Source organism: Salarias fasciatus, chromosome 5 (genome assembly GCF_902148845.1).
Source record: "Salarias fasciatus chromosome 5, fSalaFa1.1, whole genome shotgun sequence".
NCBI classification, from domain to species: domain Eukaryota; kingdom Metazoa; phylum Chordata; class Actinopteri; order Blenniiformes; family Blenniidae; genus Salarias; species Salarias fasciatus.
Genome location: NC_043749.1, coordinates 32,663,275 through 32,686,606, shown reverse-complemented (window position 1 = coordinate 32,686,606; position 23,332 = coordinate 32,663,275). Strand labels below are relative to the sequence as shown.

At 45.7% G+C, this 23,332-nt stretch overlaps 1 protein-coding gene across 1 annotated transcript; it reads right to left on the bottom strand.

The window, feature by feature from the left end:
• Positions 1-1,654: 1,654 nt before the first annotated feature.
• Positions 1,655-7,019, bottom strand: oser1 (oxidative stress responsive serine-rich 1). Its single transcript, XM_030091858.1, has 4 exons — positions 6,667-7,019; positions 6,014-6,110; positions 4,736-4,849; positions 1,655-2,745 (listed from the first exon to the last, which is right to left on the bottom strand). Exons 2-4 carry the CDS (start codon positions 6,088-6,090, stop codon positions 2,058-2,060), a joined length of 879 nt encoding a protein of 292 aa, XP_029947718.1. The 5' UTR covers positions 6,091-6,110; positions 6,667-7,019; the 3' UTR covers positions 1,655-2,057.
• Between the last annotated feature and the right edge of the window lie 16,313 nt (positions 7,020-23,332).

The following is a 23,332-nucleotide window of genomic DNA, read 5'->3' as shown; positions in this document are numbered from 1 at the left end:
GGAGCAGCCGGAAACGACAGACTTCAGTAGAAACTCATTTCTCCCAACATCCACACCTGTTAACGAGCAGTCTGTCAGCTGACTCCTGAAGCCGATGTGTAATTCCAGGCTGTAGACCCCTCTCTGCTCTCTGCTTTCTTCTGTAGCTTTTTTATTGCCACCGGTCTCTTATTTATTATTATTCCTCTTTTATTCATGGTCTTTATTATTCTTCGATCATTTAAGTGTTATTTATTTTTAATGATGGTTTTTATGAGCACCGCACTTTAACCCGGTGCAGTAACTACTGACCATGCTTGTTGCTGACCTCTGCTGTTTTTAACTGTTTTTATGTTGTCTGATGATTTTTCTGTTTGTACATTGTACCTGTAGCCAGTAGTGCTGTCCAAGACCAATTCCCCAAAAAGGACAATAAAGTCTGTCCATCTATCCATCCATCCATCTATCTAATATAAGTAGATGTATTATTTCTAGACCACAGATGTATTACCGGTAGAATTATTTTGTATTACATGTGTGTGTGTGTGTGTGTGTGTGTGTGTTTAGATCCCATCAGTTGTTCCTAACGTTCTGCCAGAATGTTTAATCCTGTTTCCTACATCCACATTTTATTAAAGAATGAACTGATGAAATGTTTTGACGTTATTTCTTTCCCACATTGCGAGTTTTTCTCTTTATTCAGAATCTTCTGCATCATTTTCTACGTTTCCATGTTATATTAAATTGCTGCACTTTATTTTCTCGGCTTGACTTCAGTTAGTTTGGATCTGTGTGGATAAAATCTGGGATCGAAATGTGACTCATTTTATTAAAGAACTGACTGTTGATCCAAATGAAAGATATTCATCCATCCATCCATCCATCCATCCATTCACTCATCCACCCATCCATCCGGAGCAGCAGACTGACAGCAGTGAACCGTCTCTGGCTTCTTCGGATTTATTGAGGCTGAGCTGGTCTCTCGTCTCTCTGAAGACGACGTTCTCCGTCCTTAAGAGAACTTCGATTTATTCTCAACCAAGTCCACAGATTAGAAGACTGATCCGACAAAAACAAGGAGTGAGAGAAAACCAGGACAGACGGCAAGTCGGCACTGAAGACAGCTCCGGCAACTTCAGAGGAGGAAGAGGAGGAGGAAGAGGAGGAGGAAGAGGAGGAGGGGAGGAGAGGGGGAGGAAGAGGAGGAGGAGGAAGAGGAGGAGGAGGGGAGGAGAGGAGGAGGAGGAAGAGGAGGAGGAAGAAGAGGAAGAAGAGGAGAGGAGGGGAGAAGAGGAGGTGGTGTAGGAAGAGGTGTAGGAGGAGGAGGAAGAAGAGGAGGAAGAGGAGGAAGAGGAGGAGGAAGGGAGGAGAGGAGGAGGAAGAGGAGGAGGTTGAGGAGGAAGAGGAGGAGGAAGAAGAGGAGGAAGAGGAAGGGAGGAGAGGAGGAGGAAGAGGAGGAGGTTGAGGAGGAAGAGGAGGAGGAAGAAGAGGAGGAAGAGGAGGAGGAAGAAGAGGAGGAAGAGGAGGTGGTGTAGGAAGAGGAGGAGGAGGAAGAAGAGGAGGAGGTGTAGGAAGAGGAGGAGGAAGAGGAGGAGGAAGAAGAGGAGGAAGAAGAGGAGGAAGAGGAAGGGAGGAGAGGAGGAGGAAGAGGAGGAGGAAGAGGAGGAGGAAGAAGAGGAGGAAGAAGAGGAGGAGGAGGAGGAAGAAGAGGAGAAGGTGTAGGAAGAGGAGGAGGAAGAGGAGGAGGAGGAAGAGGAGGAGGAGGAGGAGGAAGAAGAGGAGGAGGAGGAGGAGGAGAGAATGAAGGACAGCAAGCTGCAGCCTGGGCGGTCCTGGTTCCGGTCCTGATTCTGGTTCCGGTTCTGCGTTGGACTGAAGTTCTGTTTCAGGGAAAAGTGTCGTCGGTGCTGCAGAGCTTCAAACAGTGTCGATCACCATGGCAACAGATAGAAGTGGGCGTGGCCTCAAGACTGAATGCTCCAATCACTGAGCTCTGAACATTGTTGGGGGGAGGGTCTCTGGGCTGGTTCTGTCCCTGCAGGTCCCTCAGCTGCAGCCCTGCCCCCGGCCCCGCCCCCTCAGGTGTACATCATCTCGGCCATGTGGGACATCTTCTTGGGGAAGTAGAGGTAGAACTCCATGTAGCCGGACAGGTCCTCGATGGTGACGTCATCCACGAAGCCCCGGGCCTGCTCGGAGCAGGAGCGGGGGGAGCCCCGAGTCCTGGGGGGGTCCCGGGGGTCCCGGGGGCCCTGCAGGGGGCGCTCGCACTCCGACATGACGTCCCGGAGCCCCGTGAAGGAGTACACCTCCACGCCGTTCCAGCCTCCCGGCGCCCGGCAGCGGCACCCCGCCCCCTGCCCCTCCCCCTGCCCCTCCCCCTGCCCCGCCCCCTTCCCCGCCCCACACTCCGAGCAGCCGTCCCCCGGCGGCTCGCACAGGGCCCGGAAGTCGCCGGGCTCGGCCGGTCCCCGGGGGCCCCCCGCTCCGGACTCCTCGCGTGTCTCCAGACCGGCACGGGAGCCGAAGACCGGCGGGGGGGCGCGGTCCGGCGCGGCCGCGGCCCCGGGCTCCTCCTGCCCCGCCCCGCCGGGGGGGCGGGCGTCGGGCGGCGCGGCCACGGCCAGGCGCTGCTGCTTCAGGCAGCCCCCGGGGGGCGCCGCCGCGCCGCCGCAGTACGTGAACTTGGGCGGGTGGAGGATCGGAGACTTGGACCGGCGGCGCCGCTGGGTCCGGGACGAACCCCGGGAAGACTTCCTCGTGCTCCTGGAGGACAGAGGAGACGCTGTGAGCGACCAGCAACAACCCAGGAGAACAGAGCCGGTTCTGCCGGACCACAGAGAACATCACGTTTCAATAAACAGCCTGGACCCCCGGTGGCCCGCTCTGGTACTGCTCTCCACTGCTCCAGGTCTTCCCTCACTGATCCACGGTTTATGTCAGGATGGACACTTGTTCCTCAGGAACCCATGCAGTAGGTGTGGGGTTCCCCAAGGCGAAGCGCCACCGCATCGAAACGGAGGTTTTAACTGCTGCGGTAACCGAAGCGCACAGGGCCGAGGTTTTTAGAGGCACTTGAGTGACAGACCTATCCACCAATCAAAAATGTTCGAGTCTCGCATTCCGGGCCACCGGCCAATCAGAAATGACAACAGGAAGCAGTATGTCTGCACTGCACCGCTGCAGCTAGCTAGCGTCAGGTTGCTAACAACAAACCCTGCAGTGTGCTCCGCGGTGTCGTGAGGAGCAACGTTTTCACTGTGACTCGTTCTCGGTGTGAAAATGTCTGAGATGACAGCAGGAGAGGGGCGGAGCCGCTGGTGTCAGAAGGAACTGGAGTCCAGCTGTTTGGACTTTGGGTCTGAAAAGAACCACGTGGAGCAAAAGCGAGCCAGATGTACAGATGTAGGCTGTGTCGCCGTGCAGCAGCTACATCAGAGGAAACACGTCTAATAACCACACCGCTACACAAACAGGGCATGAACACAAACCATTAACACAAACGTCGACAAGTCGTAGGTTATTCTCTCTCTCTCACTCGATCGCCCCACAGCTCAGCCTTCATCCAGCATGTGATTCGCTCGTCTCTCTCCATGAAAACATGAAGCTGTGAGGGAAGATGACCCAGAGCAGGATTACTAAACTGAGTGTGATCTAAGAATATCACAGCAATAAGGATTAATATCTTTTACCCTTCATCTTTAGAGGCTGGCGAGTTCTTTGTTTTTTTTTGTTTGTTTTTTTCCTGCTAGTTGAAGTTGGTTTCACAGTGGGGCCTATTTGCGGTTCTGGTTTTTAATTTCCATTTATTTCACGTTGAAAACGGTTTAAGTAATGTTCTGTGAACCATGTAAGCAAGACCAGTGTTGAATTACAATTCTGACAGCATTGGGTTTTGATTATTTTGTTATTTATCTCATTAAACCAACACACTCTTCTTTCCAGACGTGATGCAGACAGCCCGGCGGCGTCTCGCTGCCGCTGCCTGAAGCTTCGTCAGGTTAGTTTACATTACGTTATTTTATGTGTCAACTTCAGCAAGACCATGTAAAAGTAACAAGATTTATTTTTTACTATAACTTTAGCCGTTTTCTGCATTTGAAAGAATAAAATGTGAAAATCACAAATCGAATCATTGGTCAGAAAAATCGCAATTAGGTTTTTTGTCAATCGTACAGCCCTATTTCAAACCTTCAATTATTAGACAACTCAGCCGCAGTGCTGACGAGGACCAGGGGGCGGGGCCACATTACTCCAGGGGGCGGGGCCACATTACTCCAGGGGGCGGGGCCACATTAATCCAGTTTACAGTCCTGACCGGACCAGGGGGCGGGGCCAGAGTGGCCCCCTGTCCTTCAGGAAGGTGAGGACGCTCCTTTGTCTTCAGGCTTCTGGCGGACCGCCTACACTCCCGGTGTTGTGTTCTTGTTATTGTCTACTGATTTTGGTTTTTGTGACGCACTTTGTGTTGTTTTTCAAAGTGAAAGGTGTGTTAGAAATAAAGTTTGATTTGATCACAACGTTCCGTCTCCATGGAAACGGCAGGAACAGCGTCTCCATGCTGGGTCAACGTTCTCGTCCATCAACGGAGACGTTTGTCAAAAAGTCCACTCAGCCTGAAAGCAGAGCTGGACTCTGAGACACAGCCCTGCCTGGACAGCTTCAGCGATCTGAGGACGGAGAGGACGGAGAGGACGGGGAGGACGGGGAGGACGGGGAGGACAGAGGACGGAGAAGTCGGAGCGCCTCCACTCACCCGTGCCAGTTGTCCTTTGGACAGGCGAGCTTGGTTTTTGACCCGCTGCACTCCAGAGACGCTCGTGACGGCGTCCCCCGAGACGCCTCGGACACTCCGACTGGTCCTGACCGGCTGGAGGACACACCGGGAGACAGAGTGAGACACGGAGAGACGGAGTGAGATGGACAGAGACAGGGAGACAGACGTAGAGACGGGTTCCGTCGTGTTGGGAGCTGCAGTCAGCAGCTCTGCAGCACAGAACGCTGGACATGAGCAGGGACGGAGACTGCCGTCCTTAAAGGAATACTTCACCCAAACAACCATTTGGCCTCATTTTCTACTCACCCTCATGCTGAGCAACACTCTGGAGAACTTTCTTGATGCCTCAAATGCAGCTGGAAATCCAGGGGGACTTTCATTGTCAACAAACTTCCATCCAACAGGGAGTAATGGCGCCCGGAAGAAAAAGGTCCATAAAGTCCACAAAACGTGCCTGTTTTCCTTCATCCTGCTCGTCCGCTGTAATCCAAGTGTCCTGAGCGGTAACGTCCAGAATTAATTCTTAACGAGGTCATTGAGTACATTTTTAGAGCCTAAACAGTGCTCTCTCTACTTCCCCAGTGCACGTCTGCGTGCACACCCTGCACTACGGAAGCCACGGCAGACCAAGCCAGACGCTTTCAGCAGGACGCCGACGTCAAAGCTTTAAAACAGCAGCCAATCAGTTTTGTGGTTGTCCACAGCTCGGTCACTCAGCACAATATAAACAGCAGAACTTCTTCTTCTACATTTGCAATTTAGAAAAATAGTCTCTGAAAGCGCCAAGCGTCTGGCTTGGTCTGCCGCAGCTTCCGTAGTGCAGGGTGTGCACGCAGACGTGCACTGGGGAAGTAGAGAGAGCACTGTTTAGGCTCTAAAAATGTACTAAATGATCTCGTTTCGAATGAATTCTGGACGTTACCGCTCAGGACACTTGGATTACAGCCGACGAGCAGGATGAAGGAAAACAGGCACGTTCTGTGGACTTTATGGACCGTTTTCTTCCGGGCGCCATTACTCCCTGTTGGATGGAAGTTTGTTGACAACGAAAATCCCCCCGGACCTCCGGCTGCATTTGAGACACCAAGAAAGTTCTCCAGAGCGTTGCTCAGCATGAGGGTGAGTAGAAAATGAGGCCAAATGGTTGTTTGGATGAAGCATTCTTTTAAAGTTTGACTGAATGATCCAGAACTGGAGAAAGACCAGCTTCGTCTGGACGCTCAGAGGACTGTCCCCGGCGCCGCGGGACACACCCACCTCTCAGCGTCCACCCGCAGCTTCTTGAAGGCCATCTGCAGCGTGTCCTCCTCCGAGTCCTTCCCTCCTGCTTCCATGGCTCCGAGCAGCCGCCCAGCTGGAACCCAGCAGAACCCAGCAAAACCAGGGTCAGAACTCAGCAGAAGCCAGCAGAACCAGGGTCAGAGCTCCAGCTTCCTGGAGACAGTCTGACCCGCATGTTCACACCAGAACAGCAAAATGAAACTACGACATAAAACGCGGCAGTCACTCAAACTTCACTCACTGCATCACCTTCACTGAAAAACACCCAGAAGAGCCTAAAACAAGAGAACTGATCCTAAGATCTGATGTTATATAAGAGTCCGAGGAAAGAAGTTCGGCTGTGTTTGGTGTTAGCTTCATACCTGCGAGGTGTTCAGGTTCAGTCAGTTCAACTGTCAGCCGAGCAAAGTGAAGTAAAACCAAAACCAACACAGCAGGAGTACCGGCTGCAGCGATGATGAGGAAACGGATTTTACCTGCCTGAACCGTTAAGATGCGGCTTTTACTGAGAAACGTGCTTGTAAACACTGGACTCCGACCCGAAGCTAGCTTTAGCTGCTGAGCTAACAGGCTAATGGACGCGGTTTCACACCAAGCTGTCCAAATCTGGAAACAGGAGGAGGACTCACGGTTCCGGGTCTCCTGGTCGAGGTGCCCGGACAGGTACCCGGGGCATGCAGTGGGGGGTCGGGCCGGGTCAGGGCAGACCAGGGCAGCGCCGCCCGTCGTTAGCCAGCCAGGCTAACGGGTGCTGACTGCTAAGGTTAGCTCCGTCCGCCACAACAGCGAGACGTTCCTCCGGTACCGGGCCGGACACGGGTTGCTGTAGGGGAGCGACGGTATCACGGGCAGATGCTCGCGGAGCGGCGGTGATAAAAACGGCGGTGAGCGGCGCGGACGAGTCGGTTTGACGGAAGACTTCTCCCCTTGTTTACAGTGACTCTGCAACAACCAGCGCCGCTGACGTCATCCACACCACCACGTGACCCCAGCGCGACTGACGTCACGAACCACATGTCTGCAACAACCTGCGCTGAACGTGCGCATGCGCGGCTGTGGTTCAGTGGGAAGAGCAGTCGTCTTGCAATCAGGAGGTTGTTGGTTCGACTCCTGTCTCCCCCTGTCTGCATGTTGAAGTGTCCTTGGGCAAGACACTGACCGCCAAACTGCCCCCAGTGGGTGGACTGAGCGCCTGGCATGGCAGCCGCCTCCACTGGTGTGTGAATGTGTGTGTGAATGGGTGAATGTGTTAATGCAGTGTAAAGCGCTTTGGGCTCTGTCAATGCAGTGTAAAAGCGCTATGTAAGTGTAGTGTATATGTATAACGGCTAGTGGTAAAGGAAGCTCTGGGAAACATCCAGAACACCCATTTCTAGTATTTAAATGAAGAAAAAGATCATTAAGAATGTCAGCTCAGAAGAACGGCCTCAGATTTCCACAACGTTTCACCCCCCAACCCAAAAAAGTTTGTTTTAGTTGATTAAAGCAGATGAAGACATTTAGTGAAACTGGATGGAGACATTTTTAAGTGGAGAACGGAGGAGAACTGGAGCCTGACATGAGAAAGAGGAAGACTGAGGATGTTTGGCTGTGGAACAGGGCTTCCTCTGGGTTCCTTGTCAGTGACATAAACAAGTAAAGAATACTTGTTTTTCACAATAAACATTCTTCTCCGTACAACAGAAGATCATGTTGATCCATGTAAATTCTCTGGAAGAAAAACAATTTTCGTAGTTTTTTTACGGGAAACTGAAATACATTCAGTCAGTCCAGTGAAAACAAAATGAAGGGAAACGATCACCAGAAGTTCAATAGAAGCGTGGCTGAGGCTCCAGGTGGTGCTGCGCCTTTGTTTCTGTTTGTTTCTTGTTTCTCCTCTCTCTCTGTCTCTCTGTCCTCCTGTCTCTCTGTCCTCCTGTCTCTCTGTCCTCCTGTCTCTCTGTCCTCCTCTTGAAGAGTCCATCAGTCTGGAACCTTCCAGACCCCGTCCTGCTGCCCCCTGCTGGACAGAACAGGGTAACAAGGAGCTCACTGAGCCGCTCTGGAGCTGGTTTCTTCTTTAACTTATATTTTTATTGAGCTTTTCCAACAAACAGACAGAAACACTAAAACAGAAAAGACATAATAATAATAATAATAATGCACTGGTTTTATACAGCGCTTTTCACAGCTGCCCTGGGGCAGACTGACGCCATCGGCCCCTCCCACCACCAACCATTCACTCTCACTACATTCACACTTAGGCAAGGGGGGGTGAAGTGTCTTGCCCAAGGACACAACGGCAGTTTTATGCCTGCGGGAGCGGGGATTGAACCGCCAACATTTCGGTTATAAGACGACCGGCTCTACCATCTGAGCTGCTGTCGCCCAAAATAAACCTCAGAGTCGTTTCTCCCGTCGTCCGTCCAGCTTGAAGACATTCCGTCTCCTCACTTCCCCACATCTTCTGTTGCTCTGAGGACAGAACTAAATCCGTCAGTCTTCCTTTGAGACGGCTCTCCGTCAGCAGCAGGTCCTGGTTCAGCAGGTCCAGGTTCAGCAGGTCCAGGTCCTCCATCCAGCCCCCAGTGGAGTCTCTGCTGGTCCCTGGTTCTTCAGGTGAGCAGCAGCGCCCCCTGCTGGTGTGTGTTCTCTGTTGAGCAGGCTGGACCAGCAGGGTTCCTCAGCAGAACCTGGAATCCCTCATTAGTCCCTCACAGGGGACTTAGAGGTTCTGTCAGGACCTCGTTTGGTTCTTTACTCTGTTTGGAACCTGAGCTGCTGCTTCAGGACCGTCTGAGGTCCGTCTTCCACCGTTAATCCGGGCCCGGGTCTCAGGGACTGCAGTCTCAGCAGAGATGCCCAGTCTTCCTGTCCCCAGACTTCCTGTCCCCAGACCTCCTGTCCCCAGACTTTCCGTCCCCAGACTTCCTGTCCCCAGACCTCCTGTCCCCAGACCTCCTGTCCCCAGACTTCCTGTCCCCAGACCTCCTGTCCCCAGACCTCCTGTCCCCCGACTTCCTGTCCCCAGACCTCCTGTACCCAGACTTCCTGTCCCCAGACCTCCTGTCCCCAGACTTCCTGTCCCCAGACCTCCTGTCTCTAAACTTCCTGTCCCAGACTTCCTGTTCCAGACTCTTCTTCCAGCTCTTCCTGGAGGATCCTGAGTTGTTCCCAGTCCAGCTGAGAGACAGGGTCTCTGCAGGGTGTCCTGGTCTTCCCCGGGTCCTCCTCCCAGTGGGACATGTCCAGAACTCATCCCAGGGAGGCGTCCAGGAGGCTCCGTCCTAAACAGGTGCTCCTCCACCTGGACCAGAGTCTCTCCACCGACCGGGAGAGGACAGACCACCTTCTTCCGGTCCAGGACCAGGACCTCGGATCTGGAAGATCTGATCCTCATCCCCATCGCTTCACACTCAGCTGCAAACTGCCCCAGTGCATGATGGTCCAAATAATAATAATGTAGCGATCTTGAGGAAGGATGACTGCTCTTCAGAGTTCAACAGACTGGAGTTTATTGTTCAAACAACTAACCCCGCCTCACACACCTCACACACCTCACACACCCGGCGCAGGCCGCGTCACCGCCAAAGTAACCCCCTGAGACACGGTGCAACAGGAAATGAAACAAAATAAACACAAAAAGGTGGCAACAGCACACAAACAACAAACAAAACACAGCCATAACAAAACGAAATGCAAACCAACACCACACAACACAGAACGGCCCCGAACTTGGCCCAAACGGTCCCACTACCCACAATCCTTAGCGGCCCAGCACAGTCAATGGGGGAGCGGCCCCCAGCAGCTGCTACAATAATAATACATTTTATTTATAATGCACTTTCCATTTCAAACAGAAATCTAAAAAAAAAAACATGACAGTCAGCACAGCATAACAAACACAGGAGTGTTAACAGGCAACCAGTCAGAGATGGAAGTGGTTGATTTAAAGCAATACTTCAACATTTTGGCAAATTGGCCCATTTAGCTCAACTCCTCAGTCATTAGAACAGCAGACTGACTGTTTCTGTGAGGCGAGCTGTTGTTTATTCAGAGGTGAGTCAGGAAGGTTTTCAGGACGGACACAATGGAAGTGGATGGTATTTTTGTTCCCCCTCGTCAAACTCATCAAATACACAATCCAACAACCCCAAAACACTTTGGTGGACACGTTATAATCCACACATTCACTACGCTGTGGAACACCAACAAATAATATTGTAGCGTTACGACACTGAAGCAAATACTGGGAACTACTTTTTCTTTTGAGATCACTACGCCCAGATGCCAATAAGTACCGTATTGGCCCGAATATAAGACGAGTCCGATTATAACACGACCCCTATTTTTCAAAGATCATTTTGTGAAAAAAAAAAAAAAAAATACTGAAAACAGGTCACTCATAAAACAACTTTTCATTATACAATTATTATAAACTCAAAACTCACAACTGAGATAACATTTCAGGAGATATAAAATGAAAAAATATTACTACAGTATTGAATAAATATATTCTCTTTTTCAAAATAAGAAACAATAAGCAACAAATAAGAACCTCAAGGGGTCCAAACTGCATAAATGATGTAAATAACTTTCCAGCTCCTTCAGCTGAATCAGGCTCTGGTGGTGGACATTCCGTCTGTCTGTCTTTCAGAGACGTATTCTCTCACCCTTCTATCAGTCTCTCTGAAGCGTCTCTCAGGACCACGGAAAGCTTTTCTCATAGCGTTAGCATCTGTAGTGTTTTTTCTGTGCTCTCCAATAAGAACAAGGCTCTGCTCCACCAGACCTCCTGGCGGCTTGGCAGTAGTTTGATGACTCTGCTGCGTTGATCACATCAGTTTAAAGTTGGTATCATAACTTCTCCTCTGTTGTTTGCTCAGTTGTCCAGCGTTCAGCCCCTTTGTTCCAGATGATCCGCCATTTTTCATCAGGTCAATTGATCTCATTTCATCGCTCCACTCGCTCTCTGGTCAGTGATACTTTGGCTCCATCTAGCGGCGCGGATGCGTATTGACCATCTACCGTAAGTCCGCGATTATAACACCACCCCACTTTTGAGGGTGCAATTTCTGGAAAAAAACATCGTCTTATATTCGGGCCAATATGGTAGTTCCGTCTTAGCAATCTTCGCATAAACAACTCAATCTGGTCATTTTGCATTAATATTCCACAGCGTAGTGAATGTGTGGATTATAACGTGTCCACCAAAGTGTTTTGGGGTTGTTGGATTGTGTTTTTGATGAGTTTGACGAGGGGGAACAAAAATACCGTTCACCTCCATTGTGTCCAGGGATCCGGCAAGATGGCGGCCCGGTCAGGCAAAACTTGTTGAACTGCGACACAAAAATCCCGAAATCCCTCTTCGGACCTCAATTTTGAACTGGCAAGCAGGTCTACGCTGTAGTTACTGTTTCCTCGCTGCAAAATCTACTGTGTGTGATTTCTGAACCCCTCTTGGAGAATTATGCAAAGAAGGAGAAAATGCAGCGGGACAAAAACGGGTCTTCGGCTAAGCTAACCCCCCGGAGTACCGCGCCAGAGGCTACTGATCACGAACACACTATGGAACTGCCGGCGGGCTCGGGCAAACGAAAATCCCCCAATACTCCCACCAAACCTGCCACTCCACCCAGCAAGGTAATCGTTTCAAATAAACAAGATGCTGATCTGTCTGCCCTGACGGAAGCCATTGGTAAACTAACCGTCAGATTTGATGAATTTGGCGACCAACTCCACCGAAACTCCGTGATGGTGGCTAGCCTGGCTAAGGTTGTTGAAGCTAACTCGGCCGGCATTAAAGACTGCAATGCTAAATTGCGTGATTTGGAAAACCTTGTCCCGGCTCTCATGAAAGAGAACGCTGAGCTGAAAGAAAGGGTGGTGGAACAAGAGCGTTATAAACGTCGGTGGAACCTGAAGCTTCATGGTTTAAAGAGAAGAGTGATGAGAACACCTGAAAAGAGGTACTGGCTATACTATCCAAAATCGCCCCACACAGTGCTTCATCGCTGGATCTAGTTGGATCACCGTGCATCGCCTTGGGACCAGACAGGTCGGGAGGCATCGTCCGATCATTTCCCAGTTCACCATGCGGTTCTACGCTGACCTCTTCTGGGAGCTCACCAAGAATTCCAACCCCAACTCCAAAATCTGCAAAGAGCTCGGGATCTCCTTCAAGAAGGAACTCTGCAAAGCTGATCGAGAAGCAAGAGCAGCGGTTTGGCCCAAGATGGCAACAGCTAAAGAGAGTGGTGCAGTCATCTACTTTCGGGGCCATGCTGGATACATCAACGGGGTCAGAGTTCTAAGTAAGTAAAGTAAAGTAAAATTTATTTATATAGCGCTTTTTACAGACCAGGAGTCACAAAGTGCTTCACAACAAAAACAAGGTATGAAGACAAAAGAACATTCAAAAGAGCATGTAACATAAAGATAAGGGATTTGTAGACATAGCTCCGAAATAAAAGCGAGTGTTGGAAACCGTATAATCAGTATATGGTACCGCCAAGACACACCGTGTCAGTGGGTCTGAAATGCCTCTGGAACAGAGGTGTTTTTAGATGTTTTTTGAAGGCCTCCACTGAGTCCAGGGAGCAGGTCTAGGGGGAGCTGGTTCCAGAGGCGAGGCGCAGTGGACATGAAGGAGCGGTCACACCTAGTTTTAAAGCGAGTCCGGGGGGTTCCCAGCAGGTTCTGTTCAGTGGACCTCAGGCTTCGGGCCGAGCTGTATGCATCGATTAGGTCTCTGATGTAGATGGGTGCCTGGCTGTGTAGGGGTCGGAAGGTCAGCACCAGGATTTTAAAGTGGACACAGAACAGAACAGGGAGCCAGCGGAGGGATTTTAAAACGGGTGTGATGTGGGACCTCCTGTTGGCGCTGGTCAGCAGCCTGGCAGCTGAGTTCTGGACGTACTGAAGACCAGCAGCTCTTTCTGGTTGAGGCAGTGAACAGGCTGTTGCAGTAGTCCAGTCGTGAGGAAATGAATGCGTGAATGATCATTTCTAGCTCATTTTTTGACACCATGTGTCTGAGCTTAGCAATATTTCGCAGTTGGAAGAAGCAGTTTCTCACCAGCTGCCTCGAGTGGTGGTCCAGTGACATGGAGCCATCAAAGACCACCCCGAGGTTCCTCAGTTCGGTTTTAGTAGAGAGGCTCAGATCACCGAGGTGCTGCTTGATGGCGGGGATGGCACTGTCCGGGGCGATGATGAGGGCCTCTGTTTTCTCTGCTTTTAATTGGAGGCTGTTGTCACTGAGCCACTGCTTGGTTTTTGACAAGCAGTTCATTAGCGAGCGCAGGTTGTGGGTTTCCGAGGGCCTGAAGGAGCAGTACAGCTGCAGGTCGTCAGCAAAAAGGTGGTGGGAGACATCACTGAGCTGCTGGATTATCTGGCCCAGGGGAAGGACATACAGCAGGAACAGGAGGGGTCCCAGAACTGAACCCTGAGGCACACCGCACTGCAGGCTGGCTGGCTCAGACTTGATGTGATTGGCTGACACACTGAAGCTCCTGCCAGCCAGGTCGGAGGAGAACCACTGGAGCACTGGACCTGACAAGCCAATCAGGTCCTGCAGCCTGTTTATAAGGATCTGGTGGTCGACTGTGTCGAAGGCTGAAGCCAGGTCCACCAGGACCAGCACTGTGCGTCTCCCCGAGTCGGCAGACATCAGGATGTCGCTGGACACTTTCAGTAGAGCAGTCTCTGTAGAGCGGAGGGTACGAAACCCTGACTGAAACGTGTCGTAGAGGTCATGCGTCTGAACAAAAGATGTAAGTTGTGTCGCCACCACCTTTCCTAACATTTTAGACAAAAAAGGCAGTTCAGATATCGGCCTGTAGTTTTTAAGATCATGTTGGTCCAAGTTTGGTTTCTTAAGTTTTGGTTCTACGACTGCTTGCTTGAAGGTAGAAGGGAACACACCAGAAGAGAGCGACAGGTTGAACATTTCGGTCCCTCATGGTCCGATTGTGTCACAAACACTCACAAAGAGCTTAGAAGGTAATACATCTACAGAACTGGAGGAGGGTTTTGTCCCAGTTGTCCCAGACTAACTTTGATCTCTACTTCATTGAGTAAGCTTTTTTCAGGCACGACTTTTGCTTTCAGAAAAAGATTTTTTTTTGTGCTGCTGTTCACATTTATATTTCTTATTATGCAAGCAAAGTTAGTTCAGACTTGTTTTTCAAGCCTGTTTGGCATTTGAGTCGGGTATTTTCTGAGGCCTTTTGCACTTAACTTTAAATCTCTCTTAAGGGATTTGGTGTACAGTTACTACTTTTTTGCTCTAAATCTACAGTACTTCAAGTACAGGAAGTCTTTTGTAAGTCATATTTCTGTGTTTTTGTTCTTATTTTGATCCTTTTTATGTTAACTCCAAACACTAATCTAAATGTTGTGTCTTTAAATAGTAGGGGCTTAAGACAGTATTAAAAGGAAATCGATTTTTTTCATCTGCAAAAATTTGAAAGCTAATTGCATTTAACTGCAAGAAACTCATTCAATAGCATCAGATGAAAACTTTTGGTCTGCTCAATGGGGAGAAAAAATTATTATGTGCCATGGCACTAACAAATCTGCCGGTGTAGCCTTATTGTTCAAGAACAGGCCGTTTAAAATAATCACTCACCTAAAAGATGTCAATGGACACTGGATCATTTGTGTTCTCAAAATCGATGACTCGTTTCTGATCTTAGGTAATACTTATGGTTATAATATCCTGACTCAAAGTAAACTATTATTAGTTGAAATTGCTAACTAAATTAGAAACTCATGTCATAAACATTGTCAAGTCAAGTCAAGTCAACTTTATTTATAGAGCACATTTACAAACGGCTTAGCCGCATCAAAGTGCTTCACATAGTACAAAAAAGAAGACATAAAAAGTGCATAAAAATTCAGAAAAAGAATCAGAAAAGCAAACTAAAACCTAGTTGAAGGCCAGCGAGAAGAGGTACGTCTTCAGGTGAGATTTGAAAATCCCTACGGATCGGCTGCTCGGATGTGGGGGGGAAGGGAGTTCCAGAGTTGAGGGGCCGCTATAGAAAAAGCTCTGTCTCCCCTTGTTTTCGGTGAAGTTGGGCTTTTCCGACGCTATTGCAGTAATCCAGGTGGGATGTGACAAAGGCGTGGAGGGCCTGCTCTAACCCTGCCTGGGGAAGGTACGTTTTAATCTTTGCCAGGGTCCTCAGGTTAAAAAAGCTTCTTTTCACAACTGCACTAATCTGCTGCTCAAACTTAAAAGAACTGTCTAAGAACACACCCAGATTCTTAACCGCTGACTTAGAGTTACTGGCGAGAGAACCCAGGGTGTTGGTGTGAAGTGCTGAAGGGGTTTTGCCAAACACAATGACCTCTGTCTTCTCCTCGTTGAGGAAGAGAAAATTCGCTGACAGCCAAGCCTTAATGTCCGACAGGCAGTTCTGCAAAGGCTGGAGAGCAGTGGGGTCATCGGCCTTAAAGGGGAGATACAGCTGGATATCGTCTGCATAGCAGTGGAAGGAGATATTGTGCTTTTTTATGATATCTCCTAAGGGCAGAATATACAGGAGAAATAAAATAGGGCCGAGGATGGAACCTTGTGGCACCCCACAGGAGAGGGGGGCTGCAGAAGAGGTGAAGTCTCCCAGTTGAACAGAGAAGGTCCTACCAGACAAGTAGGAATGAAAAAACTCCAGGACTGGACCTTTGATGCCCAGGTTTTCGAGGCAAGACAGCAAGATCTTGTGGTCCACTGTATCAAAGGCAGAGGTGAGGTCCAGGAGGACCAGGACCACAGGGCTACCTGAGTCCGCAGCCAGGAGCAGGTCGTTCAGGACACTCACTCATTGCACTGATAAGGTAATCTTAGGAGGCGACTTTCATATGGTATTTGACGAATGGTTAGATAGATCATTTCAAACTCACCATGTGAACACTGTTTTGGAAGAGTTCTGCTTAATATGAATGTAACTGATCCCTGGAGAACTAGAAATCCACTAAAACAATGTTGTACCTGGTTTAAGCCAGATGGCTCCTGTAAATCTCGCACTGAGTTTTGGTTGGTTTCAAGTAGTATTTTACAAAATGAAGTAAATGTCGATATGTCAGCTGCACCCCTCACTGATCACCGTGTTACAACTTAAAATTACTTCTCAAAAAAGAGGGTGTTACAACAGAGGATACTGGAAATGTAACTCTTCGCTCCTATCCAAAGACAGTTTCTGCAATGAAACTATTAAAGAATTACATAACATCTCTGAAGATGAAAATCTTAATTGTTTTATTGATAAGTGGGAATTTTTCAAATTCAAAGTTCGACAAATCTCAATGAAGCACAGCAAACTCTTAGCTACCCAATTAAAACAAAAAGAAATAGAAATGGTTAATAAACTTAACCAAATGTGTTCTAAACCCATTCTTAATGAATATGACAAACAACAAAGAGTCACGCTCCAATGTTCTCTTGATGATCTTTTCACAAAGAAAGCTAAAGGCGCCTATCTTAGGTCGCGAGCTAAATGGGTGGAATCTGGTGAAAAAAGAACAGCCTACTTTTTTAATTTAGGGAAAAAAAAGACAGGAAAAAAATGCTATTAAAAGTTTACACATCGATAATAAAATCTGTACTGATCCTCAACTAATCGCTAAAGAAGTCTTTTCATTCTACAGTAGGCTTTACTCTTCTTCTTTCAATAAAATTCACTCTGATTCCTTTTTTCAATCAATTCAACATTTAGTCCCTCAAATAAGTAATGATTTTAAACAAATTTGTGACGCAGATATCACTTTGCAAGAACGAGGTAAGGCATTGGGTGCCTTATCCAAAGATAAAGCTCCAGGCTGTGATGCCCTCACAAGTAATGTTTATTAATTTTTTTGGGAAAACATCAAAGATCTTGAATTCGGAATGCTTAAAGAAGTTCTAGAGGTTGGCTCGCTCACTCATACCATGAAACAAGGTGTAATTACACTTATTCCCAAGCCCGGGAAAGACTCCACCCATCTGGACAATTTACGGCCTGTAACTTTGCTAAACAATGATTACAAACTCCTGACACACATTTTTGCAAATCGACTCAAATCAGGTATTACTCAAATCATCTCAGAAACTCAATGTGGCTTTATTAAAGGTCGCTCGATTCATAATAACCTACGTCTTGTTCTCGATCTGTTGGACTACAGCTTCCTCATTGATAATGATGGTTTTGTACTGTCCTTAGACTTCTACAAAGCCTTCGATGGGATTGAGCACAAATTTATGTTCCAAGCTCTGCAGCCTTATGGCTTTGGAAACAACTTCAGTAGTGTTATCGAAACATTTTATGGAAATACTAGTAGTTCAGTTTGCTTACCACATGGAACTTCACCGAGGTTTTTGATAAGCAAAGGCATAAAACAAGGATGCCCAATTTCCCCCCTCTTGTTTACTGCTGCTGCAGAAATGCTGTCCATTTTTATTAAAAACAGTGATTTTGGCAAACTCTCAATTGCAGGTAAAGAGATTTCTATCAGCCAGCTGGCTGACGACACTACTGTCTTTTTAAATGATCTTAATGAAATCCCTAAAATCCTTCAAATTATGGACAAATTCTCAATGGCCTCTGGGCTGAAATTAAATATTAAAAAATGTGAAATCCTGCCCTTAAAACAAAATTGTGCTGTTGCTAGTGCTTGCAATATTCCAAAAAAATACTTAGGCATGCAAATCACTAAAGATCAGGATGATTTAGAAAAGCTTAACATTTGGGATAAAGTACATAATGAATGAATGAATGAATGAATGAATGAATGAATTTATTTGTTTCAAACATGCAAACCATAATTCAAAATTGAAAAGTCATCTAAATAGTGACTTTGTAAAGCAGACATCAATCAAAACAGACATCAATCCAAACAAAATATACCAAACATAGAGAACATAGATGCCATCCTACATGTCTGAGGAGTGGGAAGAAGCAGAGCTTATTTAATCCCTCCCCCTCTCCCAATTGAAACTTATCATTATCAGTTTCCTGTGTCAGATCAGTAACATATCATAAATTCAAAAGACAAAACATCTTCAAATGAGTTGATTTCATTAAGATCGTAATTCTTTAGTATCGATTCTTTTATTTTTTTCTTAAATATCCTCATGCTTGAACATTTTTTCAGATCTGGACTTAAGTTGTTCCAAAGTTTTACACCTGAAACGGAGACACAAAAGCTTTTCATTGTTGATCTGTGTTTGGGAATAAGAAATTTGCAACCAATGTCTCTGAGAAGATAAACATTATTTGGATGATAAAAGTGCTTTTGAATGTTTACTGGCAAGGAGTTTTGCTGTGCTCTATACATGAGTTGAGCTGTTTGAGATTCTACAATGTCCTTGAACTTTAGAGTTTTGGATTTAAAAAACAATATATTTGTATGGTCAAAGTAACCAGCTTTATGAATTATTCTTATGGCCTTCTTTTGCAAAAGCGAGATTTGCAATGTTGAGCTTTTATAGTTGCTTCCCCATATCTCAGCGCAATAGCTCAGATATGGTGACACCAAGGAACAATACAATATATGGAACGATTTGTGGTCGAGAAGATACTTTACCTTATACATAATTGAGATATTTTTTGCAAGTTTATTTTCAATATATTTAATATGCTCTTTCCAACTTATCTGCTGATCAATAATTATACCCAGAAATTTTGTTTTGTGTATTCTTTCAATTAAAATTCCGTCTATTTGTACTTGGACATTAGTTTGTTTGTTACGCTTACCAAAAATCATAAGTTTGGTTTTACTCAGATTAAGTGTCAATTTATTAGAGTCAAACCAGAATTTAATTTTTTTCATTTCCATATTCATTAAATGTAACAAGTCCTCCAGGTTTTCGCCTGAGCAAAACATATTTGTGTCATCAGCAAAAAATACCATTTTTAAAAGCCTTGAAGCTTTGCACAGATCATTAATATAAAGGTTAAACAATTTCGGGCCCAATACTGACCCCTGGGGGACTCCGTGTGAAATGTTCAAGCATGAAGATTTGAAGTTGCCCATCTTCACAAACTGCTGTCTGTTGCTGAGGTAACTTTTGACCCAATTCAAAGTAACTCCTCTAATACCATATCTTTCCAGTTTGATTGTTAAAATATTGTGGTCAATGGTATCAAAAGCTTTTTTTAAGTCAATGAATATTCCAGCCGTGTATTTTTTATTGTCAATAGCGTTTGTTATTTCTTCAGTTGTATCAATTATTGCCATGGATGTTGACCGATTTTTCCTAAAACCGTATTGGCCGTCGGTTAATATATTATATTTTTGAATAAAGGACTCAAGTTTGGCATCAAACAGCTTTTCTAATATTTTTGAAAATTGTGATAAAAGAGCTGTAGGACGATAGTTTGTGAAGAGGTGCATGTCTGAGTTTTTATAGAGGGGAGTGACCTTTGCTGTTTCCATTGCAAGAGGAAATTTACCGGATGAAAATGACAAATTGAATATATATGTTAAAGGCTTTGCAATCCCCTCAATAACCCATTTCACAGTTTTCATATCAATTTCATCACAATCGGTCGACACTTTTGACTTACACTTTGAAACAATATTGATTACTTCCCTCTCATCTACATCTGCAAGAAACATAGAGTTGCTTTTCCTTTCAATTAAAGAGTAATCTGGACTCGCGGAACGAGAGATTTCACCTGCTAATTTTTGTCCAATGCCGACAAAGTATTCGTTAAACTTGTTAGCAATTTTTTTTTTTTTTTTTTAATTTTATTTCGGCCATAAAGCATACATGTCATAAGTTATGTATGCATACATATACATATACACTTACATACATAGACATACACAGACATATTTATGTGCACATACATACATACATACATACACTTAAACGCACATACACATGTATACACATATCATTTGGCCGAAAAGGTTTAGGGCTGAAGCCGAAGCTTATTTTGCCCACCACTACCTCACCGCTGTATGAAAATTAAATAGAACCTAACTAAGTCGAGCTGAGACAACAAGCCGACAATCTAAATAGAGCACAGCAAAAGGAAACACTTTTGTTAATTAACATTTTCTTCCTGTCGTTTTTGTTGCAAAAAATTTTTTTTTTTTTTCCTTTTTTCTTTCCCTCTCCATCCCTTCCATCTGCTCCCTTCCTTCCTCGTGGTTCTACTCTCTCTTCCCTCTTCCCTTCCCTCTCCCTTCCCCATCCTCTCCCCTTCCGTCCAAATTTTCCTCCCCCCTTCTTGTGCTTCTCCCCATTTATGAGGCCGCTAAGAGTGGTGCTTACAGTAAATGGTGACGCGAGATAAAGTACAGAGGCCAAACCATCAGACATAATGGATAAATGAGTGAATTAAATCATTAAAAAAAAAAAAATTTTAGCTTGGTTGTGAGTTTTGTATGATATGTCTTGTTGGGTTTGTGTACTACTTCACTGTGTATATTTATTAGTCACCCAAGTTTTGTATGATTTTTTGAATATATTCAGAGACTTTGCTGTTTTTAGTTCCTTGTCCAGACTGTTCCACAGATTCACCCCTTTGACTGAAGTACAGTGTCCTTTGGTGCTTGTTCTTGCTTTTATTTTATTAAATATTGCAGTGCCCCTTAAATTATATCTGGTCTCTCGTTGTTTGAACAGGTCCTGCATGCAGTCTGGGAGAATATCGTGATATGCTTTATACATTATAAGTGCTGTGTTTAAGTTTGTTAAGTCATCCAATTTGAGTAGTCGGTTTTTAATGAAAAGAGGATTTGTTGGTGCAGGATAGTCGCTATGATTGATAATTCTTATTGCTTTTTTTTGTAGTATTGAAATCGGATGGATTATTGTTTTATACGTGTGCCCCCACACTTCCACACAGTATGTTAGATATGGCAATAAAAGTGAGCAGTATAGTGTGTGGAGGGATTTTTTGTTGACAAAATATTTTACTTTGTGTAAGATAGCTATAATTTTTGATATTTTTCTTTTTAAATTGTCAATATGGGCCTTCCAATTTAGCTTGTTATCTATTATCATGCCGAGAAACTTGGTTTGGTTTACTAGTTCGATGGCTCTGTCGTTAATTCTACAATTCTACAATTTCATTGAGCAGACGCTTTTGTCCAAAGCGACGTACAACACAAGCAAGAATATAGACATAGGAAAGAAAGAAACCATTAGTAAATGCATCAATTGCTTCAAGTGCGATTGGTCAAGGGAGTTGCCATCAAGTTGCAGAAGAGGAGCCACTACCCCCCCCCCCCCCCTCCTTTTTTTTTTGTGTGTCAACTTAGTCAGTGGTCCATAAGTGCTGGGTTTTAGAACACCTGATCTATTCTTCCCCGAACATGGGGTCGGATTAAGACCCTAGGTGTTCTCTGAACAATTGAGTCTTCAACTGTCTCTTGAAAGTAAAAAGAGACTCGGCGGAACGCACAGAGTTAGGAAGTTCGTTCCACCATTTGGGAACAACAGAGGAGAAGAGTCTGGCTGGAGGTTCAGAGCCGAGCTGGGCTGGAAGCTCCAGACGTCTCTCACATGCAGAGCGAAGAGGGCGTGAAGGAGAGTAGACCTGGATCAGGGAGTCCAGGTCGGCCGGAGCCGTTCTTGTAAGCGTTTTGTAAGCCAGGAGGAGAGATTTGAATTTGATCCTGGCTGCAACTGGAAGCCAGTGAAGGGAGATGAACAGAGGAGGACCTGAGCTCTGCTGGGCTGGTTGAAGACCAGACCTGCTGCTGCTGTTAATGGATAGTTTTATTGGAGTTATAATCATTTTGTTACCGAATACCATGAAATTTGTTTTATTTATATTTAATGATAGTTGATTTCTATCAAACCACGTTTTAAGAATGTTTAGATCATTTTCTACTGCATGCAGGAGCTGTTCAAGATCTGGACTGGAGGCATACAGACTTGTATCATCAGCAAAAAGGACACAGTTAACATTTTGCAGGGCATCGCAAATATCATTTATATACAGTATGAAAAGCTTGGGACCAAGAACGGAGCCTTGTGGGACTCCATATGTAATCAGCTGGGTATCAGAATCTGCACCATTAAAATGCACGTACTGCTTCCGATTAGTAAGATAGCTTTTTAGCCACGTGAGGGCGGTACCCCTTCTTCCATATCTGTTCATTTTTTTGAGTAGTGTCTCATGATGGATGGTATCAAATGCTTTTCTGAGGTCGATAAACACTCCAATGCTGAATTCTGAGTTGTCAGTTGCCTTTGAAATTTCATTCATATCATCAAGTGTTTTGTTATTATCAGTCAGATAAGAGGGATAAGTGCGTTTTATAGAGTTTTCATTTTTTATAATGGAGTTTAGAACACGCCACATGCCTTGTACATTGTTTCTATTGTTTTCTAGTAGTGTGTGGTAATACTCCTTCACAGCATTCCGCATTATGGTTGTCAATTTATTTTTATATTTCTTATATTTACATTCAGCTTCAAGTGTCCTTGTTTTAAAGAAATCTTTATAAAGTTTATTTTTCTTTTTACATGCATTTCTTATTCCTCCAGTGATCCACGGATCATTCTTAAACTTTGTATTTGTTTTTAGTTGTTTTAAAGGACAATGTTTTTCAGACAATGTTTTAAACAAGTTCAAAAATGTGGCATAAGCTCGATCAACATCATTACAGCAGTAAATCTCATTCCAATTTTGCACAAGCAGATCTTTTTTTAGGGCATTAAGAGTCTCTATTGTCTTTATTCTTTTCCAGATTGTGTTGCTGTTGTTCACTTGTCGTTTATAGTCATCATTATAAATTGTAAATATCGGTAGGTGATCACTGATGTCAGTAACTAGAAGACCACTTACAGAATTAATACTTATGTCGTTTGTAAATATATTGTCAGTCAGAGAGGCACTTTCAGTAGTTATTCTGGTAGGTCTTATGATTTTGGGGTACAAATTTAGGCAATACATGGTGTTCAGAAAATCATTTGTGGGTTTGTGTTCATTTACATTTAACAAATTAATGTTAAAATCTCCACAGATATACACGGTTTTATCAAAAGTATGCAAGAAAGTGGATTCAATCCAGTTATTAAAGGCTTCAAGGCTTGTACCAGGTGCCCTGTACACACAGCTAATTAGGACATTCTTCTTTTTTCTATTACAGAGTTCGATTGAGATGCACTCCAAAACATTTTCAATGACAGTAGTCATTCTCTCAACAACTTTATATTTAGGGACCGAGCCCGGAGGGCATGGTGGCCGCAGGCCACCATGCCCGGAGGGCAAGGTCTCTATTGTTTTTCGTTCGTTTATTAGGGACCGAGCCCGAGGGCGAGGTGGCCTCAACTGAGGCCACCTTGCCTGAGGGCAAGGCCTCTAT